This window comes from Eptesicus fuscus, chromosome 1 (genome assembly GCF_027574615.1).
Source record: "Eptesicus fuscus isolate TK198812 chromosome 1, DD_ASM_mEF_20220401, whole genome shotgun sequence".
Classification (NCBI taxonomy): domain Eukaryota; kingdom Metazoa; phylum Chordata; class Mammalia; order Chiroptera; family Vespertilionidae; genus Eptesicus; species Eptesicus fuscus.
The window spans coordinates 44,964,123-44,990,198 of record NC_072473.1 but is presented as its reverse complement, the minus strand read 5'-3'; the positions used below and the strand labels follow the sequence as shown (position 1 = coordinate 44,990,198).

Here is a 26,076-nt window from a genome sequence, read left to right as displayed (position 1 = left end):
ATTGTTTTGATTATTCTTTTTGTTTGTTTGGTTGGTTCTTTTGTTTGCTTTGTTTTTGTTTGTTTTTTAACTTTTCTTTCCCCTTGCCTCACTTGATATTAGCTGGTGTTGCAGTTTGTATTAATCTCCAGGCACGTGTTGCTGGAATTTGCTGGGAATAGTGGTTGTTCTAGTGGAGTTTACTCCCCATATATATAGTTTGTTCCCCTTTACTCTCTTAGTATCGTTCTTCTCTCTCTTACTTTTTTTTCTTTTCCTTTTTTTTTTTTTTTCTGCTCTTTTCCCAAGTTCAGATTCACACACTTTTTTTTTGGTACCTTCTTTTTACTCTCCCTCTTCCACTCCTATTCTCTAATTTGTCTTTCTCTGGTGGTTACCTTTATTGGAGATTATTAATATCGTGAATACAATTGTGTTCAGTGCCTTGTCTGTTGTGCCTGGTTGTGTTGCATTTTGTACCTCTAAATCAACGCTGGAGAGAGACATCTATATAACCAGACATCTGGAAAAGAGAGACCATAAGGAGACAAAGAAATAGCCCCACAGGAAAGAAAAGCAGGCATCACCAGAAAAGGAAGTAAACGATTTAGAGGCTAACAACCTATCAGAGAAAGAATTCAGAGAAATGATCATAAGGTGGCTGAAAAGGATGGAAGACAAATTCGACAATATGAGTAAGAACCAAGAAGAAATGAAGAAGAACCAAGAAGAAATGAAAAATGACATCGCTGCTGTAAAGAACTCAATAGAAAGCATCAAGACTAGACTAGAAGAAGCAGAGGACCGCATAAGTGAGCTAGAAGACAAGATGGAAAAAAATACCCAATTACAACAGCTTCTAGAAACAAAAATTAGAAAGATTGAGGAGAGCCTAAGGGAAATTCGGGACAACACAAAACAAAACAACATCAGGACAATAGGGGTGCCAGAAGGAAAGGAAACTGAGCAAGGAATAGAAAACCTGTTTGAAGAAATAATAACAGAAAACTTCCCTGATATAGGGAAGAAAAAACCAACACAAATCCAAGAAGCTCACAGAGTTCCAAGCAAAATGAACCCCAAAAGACCGACGCCAAGGCACATTATAGTTAAGTTGGCAAACACCAACGACAAAGTAAGAATCTTACAAGCGGCCAGAGAGAGACAGACAGTTACATACAAAGAAACCCCCATCAGACTAGCAACTGATTTCTCAACAGAAACTCATAAGGCCAGAAGGGAATGGAATGAAATATACCAAGTCATGCAAAGGAAGGGTCTAAATCCAAGAATACTGTACCCAGCAAGGCTATCAATCAAAATTGAAGGTGAAATCAGGAGCTTCACAGACAAAAAAGGACTAAGGGAGTTTATCACCACCAAACCAGCAATGAAAGAAATGCTAAAGGGTCTGCTGTAAAAAAAAAAAATAATAAAAAAATAAAAAAATAAACAAAAAAAAAAAAGGAAGCAAAGAAGGTACACAGGGGTATAGAATAAAAATGGCATCAAATAAGTACCTATCAATAATAACTTTAAATGTAAATGGATTGAATGCCCCAATCAAAAGACACAGGGTAACAGACTGGAAAAGAAAACAAAACCCAGATATCTGCTGTCTACAGGAAACACACCTCAAAAAAAAGGATGCATACAGACTGAGAGTAAAGGGATGGAAAAAGGTTTTCCAGGCAAATGGAAATGAAAAAAAAGCTGGGGTTGCAATACTTATATCTGACAAATTAGATCTCAAAGTGAAGGACATAACAAGAGATAACGAAGGCCAATTCATAATACTAAAGGGAGAAATCCAACAAGAAGAAATAACTCTGGTAAACATATATGCACCCAATACAGGAGCACCAAGATACATTAAAAAACTCCTGGAAGATATCAAAGGAGAGATTGACAGTAATACAATCATAGTAGGAGACTTCAATACCCCACTATCACCATTGGACAAATCCTCTAAACAAAAAATCAGCAAAGAAACATCAATCCTAAATGACTCACTAGAACAGATGGAATTAATCGACATCTTCAGAACATTTCACCCCAAAGCCACAGAATATACATTCTTCTCAAGTGCACATGGGTCATTTTCAAAGATAGACCATATGTTAGGACATAGGCAAAGTCTCTCCAAATTCAAGAAGATAGAAATCATATCAAGTATCTTCTCAGATCACAGTGGCATAAAACTGGAAATCAACTACAATAAAAACAACCCAAAGAAATCAAACACTTGGAGACTAAACAGCATGCTATTAAACCATGACTGGGTTACCAAAGACATCAAGGAAGAAATAAAAAACATCATGGCAACAAACGACAATGAAAACACAACAATCCAAAATCTATGGGACACAGCGAAAGCAGTCCTGAGAGGGAAGTTCATAGCTCTACAAGCCTACTGCAAAAAACAAGAAACAATGGTAATAAATTACCTAACCCCACAACTCAAAGAGTTAGAGAGAAAGCAACAAGATAAGCCCAGTGTAAGCAGAAGGAAAGAAATAATAAAGATCAGAGCGGAGATAAACGACATAGAGACCAAAGAAACAATACAAAAGATCAACAAAACCAAGAGCTGGTTCTTTGAAAGGATAAACAAGATTGATGGACCTCTAGCCAGGCTCACCAAGAAGCAAAGAGAGAGGACCCAAATAAACAAAATCAGAAATGAAAGAGGTGAAATAACAACAGATCCCAACGAAATACAAAGGATTGTTACAAAATACTACGAACAACTCTATTCCAACAAACTGGACAACCTAGAGGAAATCGACATATTCCTAGAAAAATACAACCTTCCAAAACTCAATCAGGAAGATTCTAAACAGCTCAACATGCCAGTAACTATGGAAGAAATTGAAGCAGTCATCAAAAAGCTTCCAGCAAACAAAAGCCCGGGGCCAGATGGCTTCATAGGAGAGTTTTATCAAACTTTCAAGGAAGAACTAAAACCTATCCTCCTCAGACTATTCCAAAAAATTCAAGAGGAAGGAACACTTCCAGGCTCCTTCTATGAAGCCAGCATCACCCTAATACCAAAGCCAGATAAAGACAACTCAATGAAAGAGAATTACAGGCCAATATCCCTCATGAACATTGATGCCAAAATCCTCAACAAAATTCTAGCAAATCGGCTCCAGCAGTACATCAGAAAGATCATACACCATGACCAAGTAGGATTTATTCCAGGAATGCAAGGATGGTACAATATCCGCAAATCAATAAACGTGATACATCACATAAACAAATTGAGAGATAAAAATCACATAGTCATATCAATAGATGCAGAAAAAGCATTTGACAAAATCCAACACCCTTTCTTGATAAAAACTCTCAACAAGGTGGGAATAGAAGGCTCATACCTCAACATAATAAAAGCTATTTATGATAAACCCACAGCAAACATCATACGCAATGGGCAAAAACTAAAACCATTTCCCCTAAGAACAGGAACAAGACAGGGATGCCCACTCTCACCACTCCTGTTTGACATAGTACTGGAAGTATTAGCTATCGCAATTAGGCAAGAAGAAGAAATAAGAGGCATCCAAATTGGAAAAGAAGAAGTGAAGCTGTCCTTATTTGCAGATGACATGATATTGTACATAAAAAACCCAAAAGATTCCATCAAAAAACTAATAGACTTAATAAATGAATTCGGCAATGTAGCGGGATACAAAATTAACGCCAAGAAATCTATGGCTTTTCTATACACCAATAATGAAATTACAGAAAGAGAGACTAAAAAAGCAATCCCATTTACCATCGCACCAAAAAAATTAAGATACCTAGGAATAAACTTAACTAAGGAGGTAAAAGACCTATACGCAGAAAACTACAGGACACTGAAAAAAGAGATAGAGGAAGACGTAAACAGATGGAAGAACATACCATGTTCCGGGATTGGTAGAATCAACATCATTAAAATGTCCATACTACCCAAAGCAATCTACAGATTCAATGCACTCCCCATCAAAATACCAACAGCATATTTCACAGACCTAGAAAGAACTCTCCAAAAATTCATCTGGAATAAAAAAAGACCCCGACTAGCCTCAGCAATCCTCAGAAAGAAGAATAAAGTAGGTGGGATCTCAATACCAGATTTCAAGCTGTATTACAAAGCCACTGTTCTCAAAACAGCCTGGTACTGGCACAAGAACAGACATATTGATCAATGGAACAGAATAGAGAACCCAGATATCGACCCAAACCACTATGCTCAATTAATATTTGACAAAGGAGGCAAGTACATACAATGGAGTCAAGACAGTCTCTTCAATAAATGGTGTCGGGAAAACTGGACAGATACATGCAAAAAAATGAAACTAGATCACCAACTTACACCATGCACAAAAATAAACTCAAAATGGATACAGGACTTAAACATAAGACGGGAAACCATAAAAATACTAGAGGAATCCACAGGCAACAAAATCTCAGACATATGCCAAAAGAACTTCTTCACTGACACTGCCCCTAGGGCAATGGAAGCTAAAGAGAAAATTAACAAATGGGACTACATCAAAATAAAAAGCTTTTTTACAGCAAAAGAAACCATCAACAAAACAACAAGAAAGCCCACTGCATGGGAAAACATATTTGCAAATGCTATCACTGATAAAGGTTTAATCTCCAACATCTACAGGCAGCTTATGCAACTTAATAAGAGGAAGATAAATGATCCAATAAAAAAATGGGCAACAGACCTAAACAGAATATTTTCAAAAGAAGACAGAAGAAAGGCCAAGAGACACATGAAAACATGTTCAAAGTCACTTATTATCCGAGAGATGCAAATCAAAACAACAATGAGGTACCATCTCACACCTGTCAGAATGGCTATCATCAACAAATCAACAAACAACAAGTGTTGGCGAGGATGCGGAGAAAAAGGAACCCTCGTGCACTGCTGGTGGGAATGCAGACTGGTGCAGCCACTGTGGAGAACAGTATGGAGTTTCCTCAAAAAACTGAAAATGGAACTCCCATTTGACCCAGTAATCCCACTCCTGGGAATATATCCGAAGAAACTAGAAACACCAATCAGAAAGGATATATGCACCACTATGTTCATAGCAGCACAATTTACAATAGCTAAGATTTGGAAACAGCCTAGGTGCCCATCAGCAGATGACTGGATCGGAAAACTGTGGTACATCTACACAATGGAATACTATGCTGCCATAAAAAAGAAGGAATTCTCATCATTTGCAGCAACCTGGATGGAATTGGAGAACATTATGCTAAGTGAAATAAGCCAGTCAATGAAAGAACAATACCACATGATCTCACTCATTTAGGGATAGTAAAGAACATTATAAAGTGGTGAACAAAAAGATAGATACAGAGACAGTAAAGCATCAAACAGACTTTCAAATTACAGGGGGAAAGTTTGGGAAAGGTGGGGGAGTTATGAAATCAAACGAAGGACTTGTATGCATGCATATAAGCATAAACAATGGACGCAAAACTCTGGGGGGGGAGGGCATGTGTGGGTGTGGGGTGGGGGGGTAATAGTAAGATATGTACACATATAATACCTCAATAAAAATATTAAAAAAAAAGATTCCATAAAAAAACTAATAGACTTAATAAATGAATTCGGCAATGTAGCGGGATACAAAATTAACGCCAAGAAATCTATAGCATTTCTATACACAAATAATGAACTTACAGAAAGAGAGACTATGAAAGCAATCCCATTTACCATCGCACCAAAAAAATTAAGATACCTAAGAATAAACTTAACTAAAGAGGTAAAAGACCTATATGCAGAAAACTACAGGACACTGAAAAAAGAGATAGAGGAAGACGTAAACAGATGGAAGAACATACCATGTTCCTGGATTGGTAGAAACAACATCATTAAAATGTCCATACTACCCAAAGCAATCTACAGATTCAATGCACTCCCCATCAAAATACCAACAGCATATTTCACAGACCTAGAAAGAACTCTCCAAAAATTCATCTGGAATAAAAAAAGACCCCAAATAGCCACAGCAATCCTGAGAAAGAAGAATAAATTAGGTGGGATCTCAATACCAGATTTCAAGCTGTATTACAAAGCCACTGTTCTCAAAACAGCCTGGTACTGGCACAAGAACAGACATATTGATCAATGGAACAGAATAGAGAACCCAGATATCGACCCAAACCACTATGCTCAATTAATATTTGACAAAGGAGGCAAGTACATACAATGGAGTCAAGACAGTCTCTTCAATAAATGGTGTCGGGAAAACTGGACAGATACATGCAAAAAAATGAAACTAGATCACCAACTTACACCATGCACAAAAATAAACTCAAAATGGATACAGGACTTAAACATAAGACGGGAAACCATAAAAATACTAGAGGAATCCACAGGCAACAAAATATCAGACATATGCCAAAAGAACTTCTTCACTGACACTGCCCCTAGGGCAATGGAAGCTAAAGAGAAAATTAACAAATGGAACTACATCAAAATAAAAAGCTTTTTTACAGCAAAAGAAACCATCAACAAAACAACAAGAAAGCCCACTGCATGGGAAAACATATTTGCAAATGCTATCACTGATAAAGGTTTAATCTCCAACATCTACAGGCAGCTTATGCAACTTAATAAGAGGAAGATAAATGATCCAATAAAAAAATGGGCAACAGACCTAAACAGAATATTTTCAAAAGAAGACAGAAGAAAGGCCAAGAGACACATGAAAACATGTTCAAAGTCACTTATTATCCGAGAGATGCAAATCAAAACAACAATGAGGTACCATCTCACACCTGTCAGAATGGCTATCATCAACAAATCAACAAACAACAAGTGTTGGCGAGGATGCGGAGAAAAAGGAACCCTCGTGCACTGCTGGTGGGAATGCAGACTGGTGCAGCCACTGTGGAGAACAGTATGGAGTTTCCTCAAAAAACTGAAAATGGAACTCCCATTTGACCCAGTAATCCCACTCCTGGGAATATATCCGAAGAAACTAGAAACACCAATCAGAAAGGATATATGCACCACTATGTTCATAGCAGCACAATTTACAATAGCTAAGATTTGGAAACAGCCTAGGTGCCCATCAGCAGATGACTGGATCGGAAAACTGTGGTACATCTACACAATGGAATACTATGCTGCCATAAAAAAGAAGGAATTCTCATCATTTGCAGCAACCTGGATGGAATTGGAGAACATTATGCTAAGTGAAATAAGCCAGTCAATGAAAGAACAATACCACATGATCTCACTCATTTAGGGATAGTAAAGAACATTATAAAGTGGTGAACAAAAAGATAGATACAGAGACAGTAAAGCATCAAACAGACTTTCAAATTACAGGGGGAAAGTTTGGGAAAGGTGGGGGAGTTATGAAATCAAACGAAGGACTTGTATGCATGCATATAAGCATAAACAATGGACGCAAAACTCTGGGGGGGGAGGGCATGTGTGGGTGTGGGGTGGGGGGGTAATAGTAAGATATGTACACATATAATACCTCAATAAAAATATTAAAAAAAAAGATTCCATAAAAAAACTAATAGACTTAATAAATGAATTCGGCAATGTAGCGGGATACAAAATTAACGCCAAGAAATCTATAGCATTTCTATACACAAATAATGAACTTACAGAAAGAGAGACTATGAAAGCAATCCCATTTACCATCGCACCAAAAAAATTAAGATACCTAAGAATAAACTTAACTAAAGAGGTAAAAGACCTATATGCAGAAAACTACAGGACACTGAAAAAAGAGATAGAGGAAGACGTAAACAGATGGAAGAACATACCATGTTCCTGGATTGGTAGAAACAACATCATTAAAATGTCCATACTACCCAAAGCAATCTACAGATTCAATGCACTCCCCATCAAAATACCAACAGCATATTTCACAGACCTAGAAAGAACTCTCCAAAAATTCATCTGGAATAAAAAAAGACCCCAAATAGCCACAGCAATCCTGAGAAAGAAGAATAAATTAGGTGGGATCTCAATACCAGATTTCAAGCTGTATTACAAAGCCACTGTTCTCAAAACAGCCTGGTACTGGCACAAGAACAGACATAGTGATCAATGGAACAGAATAGAGAATCCAGATATTGACCCAAACCACTATGCTCAATTAATATTTGACAAAGGAGGCATGAACATACAATGGAGTCAAGACAGTCTCTTCAATAAATGGTGTTGGGAAAATTGGACAGATACATGCAAAAAAATGAAACTAGATCACCAACTTACACCATACACAAAAATAAACTCAAAATGGATACAGGACTTAAACATAAGACGGGAAACCATAAAAATACTGGAGGAATCCACAGGCAGCAAAATCTCAGACATATGCCAAAAGAACTTCTTCACTGACACTGCCCCTAGGGCAATGGAAGCTAAAGAGAAAATTAACAAATGGGACTACATCAAAGTAAAAAGCTTTTTTACAGCAAAAGAAACAATCAACAAAACAACAAAAAAGCCCACTGCATGGGAGAACATATTTGCAAATGCTATCACTGATAAAGGTTTAATCTCCAACATCTACAGGCAGCTTATACAACTTAATAAAAGGAAGATAAATGATCCAATAAAAAAATGGGCAACAGACCTAAACAGAATATTTTCAAAAGAAGACAGAAGGAAGGCCAAGAGACACATGAAAACATGTTCAAAGTCACTTATTATCCGAGAGATGCAAATCAAAACAACAATGAGGTACCATCTCACACCTGTCAGAATGGCTATCATCAACAAATCAACAAAAGACAAGTGTTGGCGAGGATTCGGAGAAAAAGGAACCTTCGTGCACTGCTGGTGGGAATGCAGACTGGTGCAGCCACTGTGGAGAACAGTATGGAGTTTCCTCAAAAAACTGAAAATGGAACTCCCATTTGACTCAGTAATCCCACTCCTGGGAATATATCTGAAGAAACTAGAAACACCAATCAGAAAGGATATATGCACCACTATGTTCATAGCAGCACAATTTACAATAGCTAAGATTTGGAAACAGCCTAGGTGCCCATCAGCAGATGACTGGATCGGAAAACTGTGGTACATCTACACAATGGAATACTATGCTGCCATAAAAAAGAAGGAATTCTCATCATTTGCAGCAACCTGGATGGAATTGGAGAACATTATGCTAAGTGAAATAAGCCAGTCAATGAAAGAACAATACCACATGATCTCACTCATTTATGAATAGTAAAGAACATTATAAAGTGATGAACAAAAAGATAGATATAGAGACAGTAAAGCATCAAACAGACTTTCAAATTACAGGGGGAAATTTAGGGAGAGGTGGGGGAGATATGAAATCAAACGAAGGACTTGTATGCATGCATATAAGCATAAACAATGGACGCAAAACTCTGGGTGGTGAGGGCATGTATGGGTGTGGGGTGGGGGGGGTAATGGTAAGATATGTACACATATAATACCTCAATAAAAAATAAATAAATAAAAAATAATAAAATAAAATAAAATAAAAAGAACGTTTCTCTTTTGATAACAGATCGAAAAAATGGTATATGAGACTCAAAATCGATGGACCAATAACTCTGCAAGTTGGGGTGATTTAATATACCCATATTTAGTATTACACCAAGAAAAGCCTTCATTTTCTCTATGGTCACATCTTCCCAACTATTCCAAGTGGATCGCTGGGCTAGTTCTTTCTGGCTAATTTTATGCCTAGCATACTCATTTGTCTCATCAGTTATATTTTTTAATCATCGTCTCAGTAAAAAACAGCTGAAAAATGTCTATTGTTGTGGCACATCCAGAAGGAACTTGAGGTCCAACATGTAACTGACCAGTTGAGAAAGGGATTCTGCTAGGCTGTTTGTCATTCACAGATGTAGATGTCCACTTTTCTTTTTCCTGTTTTCCCCTAGAAACGTAACTTTCACTGGGTCTTATACCCGATTTCTCAATGATATCACCTATATCTCCATCACTCTCACTCGAATAAACAATTGTGCGTCTTCGTTTTGCCTTTATGAATTCAATGTCACTGTCACTGTCAGTACTTTCAGCCAGATCTTTGGGCAAAGCAAGGGACTTTTTCCTTTCTGTAGTTCCACTAGGACCAGCGATTTGTTCATCATCTCCCCTCGCAGCCTCAGAGAACTCACTTTCATCACTATTACATTTTTCACTTTTTTCTTCGTTTTCGAAGTAAAATTCATCATCACTGCTTTCTATGTCTTTGGAAAACTTATCCATCCTGAGGAGGGGAAATTCACTCAGAATGTGCCACTACTAGGGGGCAAACCAATCATCCAACTAAACCCTGTGTCATGACAACATCTGTGATATGCTAATAGAAACCTAAACAAATCTAGGAGATGAAAAGATAAGGAAGGTTCTTTACCAAGGGAAGATGATGCAAGCTCAAAAAGGCATGATGCAACGACAAGGGAGGGTAGTTGTCGGCAATCAGGCCAGCAGGGGAGGGAAGTTGAGGGTGAACAGGCCTGCAGGGGAGGGCAGTTAGGGACGACCAGGCCGGCAGGGGAGGGCAGTTGGGGCTGACCAGGCCAGAAGGGGAGGGCAGTTAGGGGCGAATAGGCCTGCAGAGGAGGGCAGTTGGCGGCGACCAGGCCAGTAGGGGAGGACAGTTAGGGGTGACCAGGCCGGCAGGGGAGGGCAGCTGAGGGTGACCGGGCCAGCAGGAGAGGGCACTTGGGGGCAATCGGGCCAGCAGGGGAGGGCAGTTGGGAGTTACCGGGCCAGCAGGGGAGGGCAGTTGGGGGCAATTGGGGGCAATTGGGGCAGCAGGGGAGCAGGTAGGTGTAGATCAGGCTGGCAGGGGAGTGGTTAGGGGGTGATTAGGCTGGCAGACAGGCAAGCGGTTGGGAGCCAGCAGTCCCGGATTATGAGAGGTATCCTAAATTGGAGAGGGTGCAGGCTGGGTTGAGGGACACACAACCCCCCCTTCCCCAGTGCACGAATTTCATGCACCGGGCCTCTAGTTGTTCTATAATCCCTTTTAGTCAACAAAGCTAAAGTAACACAAAGTTGACAGGGGAGAAAAGATAAAGAGACCAAATATACTGTTATAATGATTTTTTGCTTTGTTTAATTTATTTGAGTACAAAGAAACTATCTTGAAATGTATAAAGCTTGAGCCTAACAAAATTGACTGCTTCTCCGTCATTAGTCAACATATGTTTGGTGTATTTAGAGCATTATTTTCAACCATCCTTAAGAGGCCTTCGTGAAAGACAAACCTGAAAGCTGACAAATATCATGCCAAAAACACATGAATAAACACACCGCAGTATTTGTATTAAATTTTAAAATTCTATTTTATAATATTTTCTGCTTCTAAAGCCAGTTATGAAGGGTAGTATATTAAAAAATGGAAGAGAAATATGAAAATGAAAGCAATGTTTTTTGTGTTCTGTGAAAAGAGTTATTTTGGATCTCAAACAAGGAGAAAAGCACTGGGAAAGGTTTTCTTCCCACAAATAAAATAACTAATATTTATCTCTCCACAATTTAGAAAGCATCTTTACACAAAATTTTTCAATTGCCAATAATCCTAAAAATGTCATTTCTAATTAGAGATACCATATATATCCTGGTTGGGTCAAGTAGTAGGAAAAAGAAGAGGCAAGCTAAGAGTAAGAGGACCACATGAATAATTGTATAACAGTATGCAAATGACATTTTCACTTTCAAGGAAAAATATAATACAATTAAATGTTTTTATTTCAGTGACCCTACTGTTTAACTTCCCTATTTGATGATAATAAAAATGAAAAAGAATATGGATAATTAAATAAATGGATCAGGTAGATGGAGAATTTACCATGATGCGAGGGGACATTCTAGAATCTTTCTAAAATACTTATACAGAAGGGAAAATGTTAACCTTAAAATACACACACACATGCACACAAATTAGTTGTGTTCTATCTAATTTACCTATTTATTTATAAGGCTAGAATATACACCAAGTGGCCAGATTATTATGATCTCTGAACGCATAATAATCTGGCCACTCAGAGAGAGAGAGAGAGAGAGAGAGAGAGAGAGAGAGAGAGAGAGAGAGAGAGAGAGAGAGTGTGTGTGTGTGTGTGTGTGTGTGTGTGTGTGTGTGTGTGTGTGTGTATTAGAGGCCTGGTGAATGAATTTGTGCATGGTTGGGGTCCGGCAAGCCTGGCCAGGGGGAGGGAACATGGGCAGTTGGCCAGTCTGCCTGCTGGTCGAACTCCTGGTAGAGGGGACAATTTGCATGTTAGCCTTTAATTATATAGGATATACACTGAGTGGCCAGATTATTATGTGTTCAGAGATCATAATACTCTTGCCACTCAGTGTATAACAACCTAAACCAATACTATCTATAATAATAAAGGCATAATATTCTAATTACACCAGACACCCTTCCGGACAACCTTCCGGATGACCTTCTGGAGGAAGCCAGGGCTGCTAGGGAAGCCCAGGTCCCGGGTGCCTGCCAGCAGCCAGGCAGACCCCACCCTTACACGAATTCATGCACCAGGTGTCTAGTTTATAATAAAGCACTAAAATGTAGAGGTTCATAATTTTGTGGGGTTTTTATACCCAATCATGAATTCTGTTTGTTTGTTTTAAGCATGACAAAAATATCTTCTATATAACAATGGTCACTTCCTATGGTTTTGTATAAGAAAACCAAAATCACAATCAACAGATTGAATGCAATCCTTATTAAAATACTAACAGCATATTTCAAAGATCTAGAACAAACTCTCCAAAAATTCATTGGAATAAAAAAAAATAGCCATAGCAATCCTGAGAAAGAAGAACAAAGTTAGAGGGATCACAATACCACATATCAAGCTATATTACCAAACCACGGTTCTCAAAACTGCCTGGTACTGGCACAAGAACAGAAATATAGACCAATGGAACAGAACAGAGAATCCAGAAATCAAACCAAGCCATTATGCTCAATTAATATTTGACAAAGAAGGCAAGAACATACAATGGAGTCAAGACAATAAATGGTGCTGGGAGATTTGGTCAGATACATGCAAAAAAATGAAACTAGACTACCAACTTACACCATACAGAAAAACAAACTCAAAATGGCTAAAGGACTTAAATAAAAGATGGGAAACCATAAAAATCCTACAAGACTCCATAGGCAGCAAAATAGCAGACATATGCTGTAGCAATATATTTACCAACACAGCTCCTAGGGTAATGGAGACTAAGGAGAAAATAAACAAATGGGACTACATCAAAATAAAAAGCTTCTACACAGCAAAAGAAACCATCAACAAAACAACAAGAAAGCCCACTGCATGGGAGAACATACTTGCCAATGCTATTTCATATAAAGATTTAATCTCCAAATTTTACAGAAAACTCATACAACTTAAGAAAAGGAAGATAAACGATCCAATCATAAAATGGGCAAAGGACCTAAGTAGACACTTTTCGAAAGAGGACATACTAAAGGCCGAGAGACATATGAAAACATGCTCAAAGTCACTAATCATCTAAGAGATGCAAATCAAAACCACAATGAGGTACCATCTCACACCTGTCAGAATGGCTATCATCAACAAACAACAAGTGCTGGCAAGGATGTGAAGAAAAAGGAACCCTCCTTCACTGCTGGTGGGAATGCAGACTGGTACAGCCACTGTAGAAGACAGTATGGAGTTTCCTCAAATAGTAAAATGGAACTCCCATTGGACCCAATAATCCCACTTCTAGGACTATATCCCAAGAAACAAGAAACACCAATTTGAAAGGATATATGCAACCCTATGTTCATAGCAGCACAATTTACAATAGCTAAGATTTGGAAACAACCTAAGTGACCATCAGCAGATGAGTGGATTAAAAAACTATGGTACATCTGCAGAATGGAATACTACACCACTATAAAAAAGAAGGAACTTTTACCATTTGCAACAGCATGGATGGAACTGGAGAGCATTATGCTAAGTGAAATAAGCCAGTTGGAGGAAGATAAATATCACATGATCTCGCTCATATGTAGAATATAATGATCAACATAATCTGATGAACAAAAATAGATCCAGAGACAAATGGCAGGGGAGGTGGGGGCGTTTGAGAGCAACCAAAGGACTTGTATGCATGCATATTAGCATAACCAATGGACAGAGACACTGGGGAGGTGGGGGTTGCCCTGGGTGGAAAGGGTTGGGGGGAGTCAGTTGGGGAAAAAAGGAGTCATATGTAAAACTTAAGATAATAAAAAAACAAACCAAACCAAAAAAAAAGATAATTTAACCTTTTGTACTCGGATGTCGAGTGTGACTCGACACGGTTAGCATCGGTAGCAGCTCTTTTTATACTCTTTGAATGTATCAATAATTTGAAATATAAAAAAATCCAAATAAATAAGTTTGTATGAAAAGAAACTCCAGTTTTTTATTCTACTGCCATGCTTTGTAAAATCTGAGGTATTTAAAAAATTAAATCCTGAGTAGAATAAAGGAATCGAGAAAAAAGCAAGCGAGTGCAAAGGGTTAAAAAAAAAGAGAGAAAACCAAAATCAAAATACTCTGGAATATGATAATCTTTGACATACTTTCTATCCAAACACAGTCATCTTTAAGAATTTCCATTTACTTGTTATTAGCTCTTACCCCTTCTTTCGGGTCTGTGTGGAGTCCTCCTCCTGCATGACCATGCCAACAGGTCCTCTTTTCTATCAGCGGCCATGCCTGGAGAGCCTAGTTGAAAATGATACCAAGCATATTAAACAGTTAATTAATGCTTTCCATGTGTGTACAGTTTTGCTTTACAATTTAATATAGTTGATTTTACACAACTGATTATTTTTCTTATTATTTTGCCTGCAATATAAACATTTAGAACCAAAGTATTTTTTAACCTTTTGCACTCACATGTTGAGTGTGACGGTTATTGAATGTATCAATAATTTGAAATATAAAAAAATCCAAATAAATAAGTTTGTATGAAAATAAACTCCAGTTTTTTATTCTACTGCCGCGCTTTGTAAAATCTGGGGTATTTAAAAAAATTAAATCCTGAGTAGAATAAAGGAATCGAGAAAAAAGCGAGCGAGTGCAAAGTTAATACTTCACAGTCTATCTTATGTTACAGTAACTTGCACACATGTTTTGTCTCTCCTATTACATGGTAAATTTCTTAACCTTTTCCACTCGGATGTCGAGTGTGACTCGACATGGTTAGCATTAGAATAAAGGAATCGAGAAAAAAGCAAGCGAGTGCAAAGAGTTAATATTAGAGACAGTCTGTTTTATCTTTATATCTCCCATGGAACATACCACAGCGTTCTGCACATGGGTAGGGTAGATTTCAATGCTTGTTGGATTAGCTTATAAAGTTGAGCTATCTACAAATATTCCAACTAGCCCTGAAAATACACAAACATCTTGTCTATTATAATTTTTAAAGGCCTTAAGATTACTACTGCGCAGGTTAAGGAAATAAAATTATCTTTTCGTGTATTGGTAGATTTCTCTTTCTCTGCTATCTGCCTTAATTTATTTTTATTGTTGACATTATTACAGATGTCCTCCTTCCCTGACCCCCTTCCTTCTGGCCAGCACCACACTCTTATCTGTGTCTATGGGTTAGGCATATATGTTCTTTGGGTAATCTCTTCAACTTTTTTCATCCAGTGCCCTTGACCTGAGAGCTGTAAGTCTTTTCCAAGTTTCCATGCCTCTGATACTATTTTGTTCATCAGTTTATTTTGCTCATTAGATTATACATATAAGTGAGATCATATGGTATTTGTCTTTCTCTGACTGGCTTATTTTACTTAGCCCTAACAATCTCCAGGTCCACCCATGCTATCACAAAAGGTAAGAGTTCCTTCTTCTTTCACCGCCAGGTAGTATTCCGTTGTGTAAATGTACCTCCTGCTGCTTGGGCTGTTTACACAGGGTACATATTTTCTTTCTGATTGGTGTTTCAGGTTTCTGAGTATATAGTCCCAGAAAGAGAATTGCTGGGTCAAATGGTAGTTATATTTTTAATTTTATGAGAAAACTCCATGTTTTCCATAGTGGCTGTGCCAGTCTGCATTCCCACCAGCAATGCATGAGGGTTCCCTTTTTTCCACATCCCCCCAAGAACTTGCTGTTTGTTGATTTATTGATGATAACCACTGTGACAGGCGTGAGGTGATATCTCATTGATGTTTTAATTTGCATCTCTCAGATGATTACTGATGTTGAGCATCTTTTCATATGTCTTTTGGCCATCTGAATGTATCTGCCTATTCTTTGTCAGTTCAGTACTGTTAATGGCACTCAAACTGAGAAGGTTGTTAACCTCTATTTTATTATCTCCTCATGGTTAACAAGCAGAGACATGATATAAAATGCAAATGTATTTCTGGTAAAACAATTATTGCCAAAAATAATTGCATTAGCTTTTCAAATGAAAAACATAACCCTTTCAAAAGATATTGCACCCTCTCAAACATACACAAAAATGTCTTAATTTGACTCTCACTTATGTCATTTATGTATTTGAGCCCTGAAAATCTACCCATTTTTTTCTAAAAATATCAATCTTCTTGTCAACAGCGCTTTGAAAATTCCATATGACCATAACTCATACAATGGCTAAAACACTTATCTATACTATAATAAAAGAGAAACATGCAAATTGACTGTCACTCTGCTACACTACCAGCCAATCAGGAGTGAGTATGCAAATTAACCCAACAAAGATGGCAACACCCATAGCGGCCAGGCGATGCTGGGGCTGCTGGGGGCCGGATCGGAGACACAAACCCACAGGCCCGGCACCCAGCATCCCTAAGGCCTGCCACCGTGGTGCTGGGGCTGATGGGGGCTGGATCAGAGACACAAGCACACAGGGAGGCCGGGACCCAGCAGCCCCAAGCCCCGCCACGGCGGCACTGGGCTGGATCGGAGACACAAACCCACAGGCCCGACACCCAGCAGCCCCAAAGCCTGCCACCGTGGTGCTGGGGCTGCTGGGGGCTGGATTGGAGACAAAAACATGCAGGGAAGCCAGCACCCACCAGCCCCAAGCCCTGCCAGGGCAGTGCTGTGGCTTCTGGGGGCCGGATCGGAGACACAAACCCACAGGCCCAGCACCCAGCAATCCCAAGGCCCACCACCGTGGTGCTGGGGCTGCATGGGTCCAGATCAGAGACACAAACCCGCAGGGGGGCCAGGCACCCAGCAGCCCCAAGGCCTACCACCGTGGTGCTGGGGCTGCTGGGGCTGGGGGCTGGATCGGAGACACAAACCCGCAGTCCCCCGGCACCCAGCAGTCCCAAGCCACGGCTGAGGCGCTGGGCCTGCTGCGGGGGGGGGGGGGCGCAGCAGAGACACAAACCCGCAAGAAACCTGTGGAAAGGGAGATAAACTATCATAACTTTATCTCCCTTTCCACAAGGTGAGAAACCTGACCCTGGTTTATTTAGTGATGTGGCCCACACCTTTCTACAAGCACAGGGTATGTTATGACCACTCCTAGGAAGGTCTGGTCAGAATACCGTATCCAGGGAATAACACTACTGTGGCAAATCATCTAAGAGAGGAAACAAGCTTTTGTTGGGTTTATTCTGAAGGTCAGAGAACATGCCACCCCAACATATGCTGTATTGTTATATTGATGATCTTGAGCTGCAGATGCTTGAAAAACAGCAAATGCAAGCAGAGGCTTTCACTGAAGTCTCCTGATCGGCCTAAAATCGTACCCCCATAAGGAGCTTAAATGTCATAGGTCCCCTTGACGGGAGAAGTGTCATCAGGCAGAGAAGACTGACTCCTGTCACAGGACAGGAGAGTAGAAGTTGACATCATACCCAAACTTTGTTACAAACTATTTCCCCCCGCCCCCATTCATCTTTCCTAAAAATCATTTACTCTCCTCTAAGAGGCCTACATCTCCCATCCCCTTTCCCTAGGAAGAAGGTATTTAAATTTGCATTCTAAGCCACCTTGGGGAGCTACTCATTTTTCCCTGGGATCTCCCACATATACATGAGGTACACATGTTAATGAACTTTTGTTTTTCTCTTGGTGATCTGTCTTTCATTACAAGGTCCTCCACTAAGAACTCAGAAAGGTAGAGGAAAAATATTTTTCCTCCTCCATGATTCTATCTCGGGAAATCAAGTCCCCAGCTGAACAATGAGATTGGCTCAAGTACCAAGCAGTCCCAGCTGACGGGAGGGAAGCTTCTAGGGAGAAATCAATGATATTGGCATCAAAGTGGGATGGAGGGCACACGCATGGTTGCTGGTGGGAGTTTAAAGTGGTTCAACATTTTTGGAGGATGATTTGGCAAATTCGATAGAAATGTTCAAGATACATCCAAGAGTCTTCTTCTAGGAATCGCATCTGCTGACATAAAGCACAAGCGCATAAGCCCTAGTCAGAACCCAGGATGCTACTGTGGGCTTCCCTTCCACGATAGGAAAACCTGGGAACAACCTGCATTTTTAGAACAAGGCGGCATCTATACTAATAAAAGGGTAATATGCTAATTAGACTGAACATCTTCCAGGCGACCTTCTGGATGTCTTTCCGGACAAAGCCATGTTGGCGGGGCCAAGGCAGAGGAGGTTAGAGGCAATCAGGCAGGCAGGGGAGAGCAGTTAGGAGGATGAGGCCAGCAGGGGAGAGCAGTTAGGGGGATCAGGCCAGCAGGCAGGTGAGCGGATAGGAGCCAGAGGTCGTGAGGGGTCCCAGACTGGAGAGAGTGCAGGCCTTTCCGGTGCACGAATTTCGTGTACTGGGCCTCTAGTCCTATATAATAAAGAGTTAATATGCCAATGGTCATCACACCCTCCACGCCATCACGGCTCAGACACTCAACACTGGGGAGAGAGGAATAGGGACCAACCAGGCATAAATGAGCTAGCGAGAGAGGAATGGGGACCAGCCACGCTGCAGCCCGGGAGAGGGACAAACCGCACGCCCCATGGTCCCAGGAGCCAACAGCTGCGCCTGTGGCCCAGGAGAGGGACAACCTGCACGCACCATAGTCCCCGCGGTCCTGGGCACCAGCGTCTGCGTCTGTACCTGCGGCTTGGGAAAGGGACAAGCCGCCTTCCCCATGGTCCTAGGCACCAATGACTGCGCCTGAAGCCCGGGAGAAGGACAAGCTGCCCGCCCTGTGGTCCCGGGCACCAACACCTGCGGCCCAGGAAAGGAACAAGCCGCCCACCTCATGGTCCCGGGCACCAGCACCTGTAGCTGTGGCCCAGGAGAGGGACAAGCCGTCTGCCCCCGTGGTCCCGGGCACCTGGGGCTGTGGCCCAGGCAAAGCCGCCCACCCACAGTCCCCTGTGGCGGTGGCCGGCCCGGGCGAAGCCGGCCTGGGTCCTGGGTGCCTACGGCCGGCCAGAGGGAGGAAAGTCTGGGTCCTGGGTACCTGAGACCAGCCAGAGGAGGGAATCCTGGGTCCTAGGTGCAGGGCGAGGCAGAGACGGTTTGGGGTGATCAGGCCAGCAGGGGAGCAGTTAGGGGCGATCAGGCCAGTAGGGGAGCAGTTAGGGGCGATTAGGCAGGCAGAGGTGGTTAGGGGCAATCAGGCAGGCAGGCAGAGGGGTTAGGGGCTGTCAGGCAGGCAGGCAGGTGAGCGGTTAGGAGCCAGCGGTCCCGGATTGCAAGAGGCAGTCGGGCATCCCCCAAGGGCTCCAGGATTGGAGAGCGTGCAGGCCGGGTTAAGGGACCCCCCCCCATGCACGAATTTCATACACCGGACCTCTAGTTTTCACATAATGCCAGGAAGAAAACTGATAGCTCTCTTAGAAGCATTTAAAAACTGTGGGTTTTTTGTAAATGCCTTTACGAGAAGCACCTAGAACTTTAAAGTCACTTGAGAATGTTTCAAGTGTAAGTCAACTTTGCTCTAAATTGCCATATCAACCTTCTTAAATTAGGATTCACTTTTGCAATACAAAAAAAAAGGGTTTTATCTTACCCACTGTAATCAACCAAAAATGTAAATACATGATCCTTTATGCTTTAGAAGTTTATAATCTAAAACTAACAGATGCAGGCATAAATATCATAGTAAGACAAATGTAATGGTAAGATATATCTTGACTGCCCTCGCTCATCCACCTAAAAAATAAACTTCAATTTTAGTTCATCCCTGAAGACACTTAGCCCAGAACAAAATAACAGATTCATTGGAGGCCAGGACAGTTAGTGTTTTATCCATTTTTCATATTTTCATTGTGGTCTTCTTTTGCTAAGGAATTTTTGAATTACAATGTGGATTAGAAAAATCTATACTATAAAAATTTTTGGTAAGAATGGTTCAAGAAGCACTCACTATTTGGCTGGCCTCCTGCTCAACACTGCATTATCTCATTTCATGCTCACTACAACCCTACAAGATATTTATAATTGTTATTATTATTATTCCCATTTTACAGACTAGATATAGAGGCTCAGAGAGGCTGCCTTGCTCAAGTTCATATAGCCAGAAGTGGTAGAATGGAGTTGTTTGTTCCTAACATTATTGATATTAATAACATCAGTAACATTACTGGAGCTAGTGAGCTTACTGTCACCTTCCCGATTGATACCCTTGAACATCTGGTTAATTTTGCTGTTGTTAACATGGCACATGTGATATTGTTTAATTTGTGGCAAAATCATCAATGCAATTGTGATGTTAAAAATAAAGAGTGGCACCACCAAAAGTGTCATCTACACATATTCACTTAGAAATATCAAAGTAAAAGAATATATTCTATGAGAGACTAGAAAGAATAAATAAAGTAAAAAGAATCAGATTGACATCAGACTTTTCGACAAGTTTGGGTGCAAAAAGACAATGGAGTAAGATTTTCAAAGCCTTGAAGGCAAAAGAATACCTAACAGGGTTTTATATGCAACTAAATTGTCTTTTGAATATGATGACATTATGGACACAAATTTACGTGGGTCTGGTCACTATGTAAAAAAGTCATCAAGCTGTATACATGATATTTGCATTTTTCTGCATATGTGCCACACTTAAAAGGTTAAAGGAGTGACATCACAAGATGGCAGAAAAGGAAATCCCAGCACTTTTTCTCCCAAGAAAATAAGTTAACAATGATACATGGACCAAAATACCTTTATGAGAATTCCACATCCCAGTTAAGATGATACAGTGCCCTAGACAATAACAAAGTCAAGAACAGTTGCACTGAAAAAGGTAAAAAGAACAATTTCACTTTATCTACATAAACCCCTACCATAAGCTGGCAGAGCTCAACACCAAGAAAAATCATCCCATCCTACAACTTCTCCAGCAGGTGAAAAAAGAGAGCAAAACATGTATACCATACCACATTCCAGAATCACAGAGAACTACAAAAAGTACTGGTTTTTGTCTCAGCTCACTAATTAGTACTGATGAAACCAGAAAAATTTGGATGCCTGGGGGCAGCTAAGAACAAAGGAAAAGCAGTTGGTGTGCTGCTACAGTTAACAGGGCTTTGCACAATTGGGAGGAGAAACACAATTTAAGGCTTCCTGCCTGATAATGAGGGAGAAATAATGAGGGCCTGAAAAAAGAAACCAACAAATCCCTCTAATTACAAATCTATAAATACAAGTCCAGAGAAAATACAACCACGGGCTCCCAAAATCTCTAGCTGGAATGATTGGTGAAGGTCTTTCCCAGTCAGAGTGAATGAAGACTAGGAGATACGTGTATTTCTTCAAATGTGCAGATAACAACACAAGGTAGAAGAAGCATGAAATGAGAAAAAGAAGGTCCAGTTGAAGGGGAAAAAATGAAGCTCCAGAAACTTACACTAAAGAAATGAAGGTATATGAATGATCTGACTAAGTTTTTAAAATAACTATCATAAAGATTCTCAATGAGCTTGAGAAAATGGTACACAGACAAAATGAGAATGTAAAGAGACAGAAAATATAAAGAAGAAAACTTTGGAGCTAAATAATAAAAAAACTGACCTGAACAATTCAATAGCTGGGTTCAACAGAAGACTTGATCAAAGAAAACAAAGAATCAGCCAACTTGATAAAAGGTCATTTGAAATTATCCAGTCAGAAGAGTAAACAGGAGCAAAAATGAAAAATAGTGAAGAAAGCCTAAGGGACTTAAGGAACACAATATGAATCACTCTTCATCAAGCACGTCAAACTCACAGCCCGCAGACTGCATGCGGCCCACAATGAATATTTTTCCAGACCAGACAATATAACAGTATGTAAGAAACGTTTTAAAATTTCACAACTTAATTTTTACAATATCCTATTATACATAATTAATAACTAACTACAATGTTCGCTAATGACTGATTACTATAATTGTGTTCATGTATTTCCTTTAGGCCTCCCGCACAGGTGCACCATTTCTCTTCACTAATACCAGCAGTGAATATTTTAGCAGCCGATTGCCACGTCATTAGTCTTGTACTGACTTGTTTGGTGTGCACAACAGGAAATATTTTGCTTTCAGATAACAAGAAAAATAGGATTATTTGCATTACTGTTAGTAATTTGTGCAGTTATTCAGTGTCTGGTAAGTTAATGTTAAAGAAAAAAATATTAAATTTTATTAAAGTCTTCTTTTATTTTATGTTAACGATTACTCACTTATTTCAGCCCTTTGTATTCAGCATGTCTCTATCAAAATAAACCTACATTTCTATGAAAATTGAAGCTTTTGTTTTTTTGCAGCCCACATAAACTTAACCTTTTGCACTCGGATGTCGAGTGTGACTTGACACGGTTAGCATTAGAATAAAGGAATCGAGAAAAAAGCAAGCGAGTGCAAAGGGTTAAATATTGTTTATTTAGCCCATGTTAGCCTTTGAGTTTGACATGCTTGCTCTTCATATTATAGGCATCTCAGAATGAGAAAGGTACATAAATATTACAGTGGCTGAAAACTTCCAAAATCTGGAGAAAGAAAAATGGATAACCAGATCCAAGAAGCTCAAACAGACTAAAAGAGATGAATCCAAAGAAATCCCCAGCAAGACACATTATAATTAAATTGTCAATACTCAAGGACAATATCAGAATTTTGAAAGCAAAAAGAGAAAAGTGACTCACCACATAAAAGGGAGCCCCAATAAGACTATTAATAGATTTCTCATCAGAGATTTTGTAGAACAAAAGGGTATGGAATGATATATTAAAAGTCATAAAAGAAAAAAATTGCCAAACAAAAATACTCTATACAGCAAAAATGTCCTTCAAAAAATGAAAGACTTTCAGATAAACAAATGTTGAAGAAATTCAACAATGTAGAGCTACTGTTACAAGATATGATAAAGGATGTAATTCTAGTTGAAATTAAATGGAGTTAAACAGCAACACAAAAATATATGAAGGTATAAAGCAAGCTGGTAAAGGTAAATACAGGGTGGGACAAAAGAAGGTTTATAGTTCTGAGCACATGAAACAGATTTTATTCTTGTATTGTTATTTTTAGTTACTGTATTATTTTCCATACGAACAACTGTAAACCGTAAACCTACGTTTGCCCCACCCTGTATACAGACAAAGAATACTATTATACTCTAAAAGTGGTACAAAACCCACTTTCCCTAGAAGTTAAAAATAAAAGCATAAATAATAACTATAACTAGAAATATTTCATTGAAATACATTAAAAAGTCAAGTCCTCATTTATCAATAATTATTTTAAACTTTAAAGATAAGTTCTCCAATCAAAATAGAGTGGCTGAATGGATTTAAGAAAAAACAAGATCCAATCATGCTGTCTACAAAAGACTTACTTTAGACTTAAAGATACACAGGATAAGTAAGAGAAAGATAAGTATCACATGATCTCACTCATATGTGGAACCTAATGAACAAAATAAACAGATGAACAAAATAGGTCCAAAGACATAGAAGCATGGTACAGATAGTGGAATCTCAGAGGGAAGGCAGGGGTAGGAAGAGATCAACCAAAGAACTTGTATGCGTATATGCATAACCTATGGACACAGACAATAGGGTGGAAAAGACCTGGGGTCTGGGGCAGGGGTGGGTGAGAAGAGGTCAAAGGGGAGGGGGAGGGAGCTATATGTAATATTTTCAAAAATAATTTTTTTTAAAAAAAAGACACACAGGCTAAAAGTAAAAGGATAGAAAAAGATATTCCATGCAAATGGTAACCACATCAGAACAAATAGACGTTAACTCAAAAAATGTAAGAAGACACAAAGTATATATATATTATCTATATACTAGGGGCTCAGCGTGCGAGACCAAGGACCCAGAGTCCCGCAGCTTGGGGGGACCCAGAAAGAGTCCCGCGGCTGCCGCTGCTACTGCAGCCACGGGAGGCAGGACCCAGAAACCCACTGGCGCCTCCAGTCAAGTCCTCCAGAGTCAAGTCCCTGCCCACATGCATGCACCTCGCCACACATGCAGCCTCCTGCTGATCGATCAGTCGTTACGGCGTGATGGCGTGACAACCACAGGCTTTTTATATAATAGATATAAAACCCTAATATGCAAATAGACCAAACGGTGGAACAATCAAACAACCAGTCGCTATGACGTGCACTGACCACCAGGAGGCAGCAGAGCATGGAACATGGAGGGTGGCGGCCATGGCGGGATAGTGGAACAGGTGAGCGGGGGCGCTAGACCAAGGCGGGGTGCTGGTCGCTGTCATCAGTGCGAGCCTCTGGCAGTTACTGAAAATTCTTTGCTCCTGCACGCCACAGTCCTGCCTGGAGCTCACACCTGCTGCCGGCGCCAGGCCACTTGCACCTGCAGCCAGTGCCAGAGCCGCTGCTCACACCCGCTGCCAGAACCCAGTGCCAGTCCTGATCATTTGGCACCATCATCAGGAGCAAGCGGCAGCTACCAGCCCCAATCCCTCCTGAGGGCTTCTCCACCTCCTCCTGTTCCTGAGGGGTGATCGGGGCAGCAGCCACCACTCGCACCCACTGACGGCCAGCCCCGCTAGCACCCGCTGCTGATGCCAGCCCCAATTGCTCCGCACCATCAGCAGGTGCAAGCGATGGTGGTGGGAGCGGGGCGGCCGGCAGAGAGGGGACTGGGAGCTGCTGTGGGAGGGATGGGCAGGGGCATGGAGGATGAGCCGAGACCCACCCCTGTGCCCTCTATAGCCTCGCGGCCCACAGTTCCTTTCAAGGTGCAAAAATTTGTGCACTGGGTCCCTAGTATAATGATAAACCCTCTCGCAATCCTGGACCGCTGGCTCCTAACCGCTCACCTGCCTGCCTGCTTGCCTGCCTGATCACCACTAACTGCTCTCCCCTGCCAGCCTGATCCCCCCTAACTGCTCTTCCCTGCCGGCCTGGTTGCCCCTAACTGACCCCCTGCTGCCCTGGTCGCCCCCTAACTGGTCCCCTGCCTGCCTGCCTGATCACCCCTAACCACTCTACCTGCCAGCCTTATTGCCCCCTAACTGCCCCCCTGCCAACCTGGTCGCCCCCTAACTGTCTGGAAGGAAGTCGGACGTCCAGAAGATGTCCAGTTGACCTGGCCTAATTAGCATATTACCCTTTAATTAGTATAGATAGGCATCCAACATCTGAGTACATAACATATGAAGCAAACTTTGACAGAAACGAAGGGAGAAATACAGGGCAACACAATAATAGTAGACTTTAATATCCCTCTTTCAATAACAGCAAAAAATACAGACAAAAGATCAGTAGGAAATTAGAGAACTTGAATAACACTGTAAACCAAATGGATTTAAGGAAACATTCCACCTAACAGCAATACAATACACATTATTCTCAAGTACATAAAGAACAGTCTCCAAAATAAATCACTTATTAGGTCACAAAACAAATTTAAGAAGACTGAAATTATACAAATTGTTTGCCAAACATAAAACAAAACTAGAAATTAATGGCAGAAGGAAAATACAAATCAAAACCAGTGAGATAACACCTGTTAGGATGGCAATTATGAAAAAACAAAAAATAACAAGTGTTAGTGAAGATGTGGAAAAATTGGAACACTGCACACTGCTGGTAGAAATTTCGATGTAGCTGCTATGGAAAATGGTATGAAGGTTCCTCACAATGTTAAAAAACATAACTAACATATGATCCACCAATTTCAGATCTGGGTATTTATCCAAAAGAATTGAAT

The 26,076-nt window shown here is 40.4% G+C and overlaps 1 protein-coding gene across 1 annotated transcript in view; it reads right to left on the bottom strand.

The window, feature by feature from the left end:
* The window catches only part of ABCB7 (ATP binding cassette subfamily B member 7), a 161,419-nt gene that overhangs the window by 88,535 nt on the left and 46,808 nt on the right, over positions 1-26,076 (bottom strand). Inside the window, exon 2 of the mRNA XM_008158871.3 lies at positions 14,614-14,700. Coding sequence (XP_008157093.1) covers positions 14,614-14,700 — 87 coding nt within the window. The remainder of the gene's footprint in view (positions 1-14,613; positions 14,701-26,076) is intronic.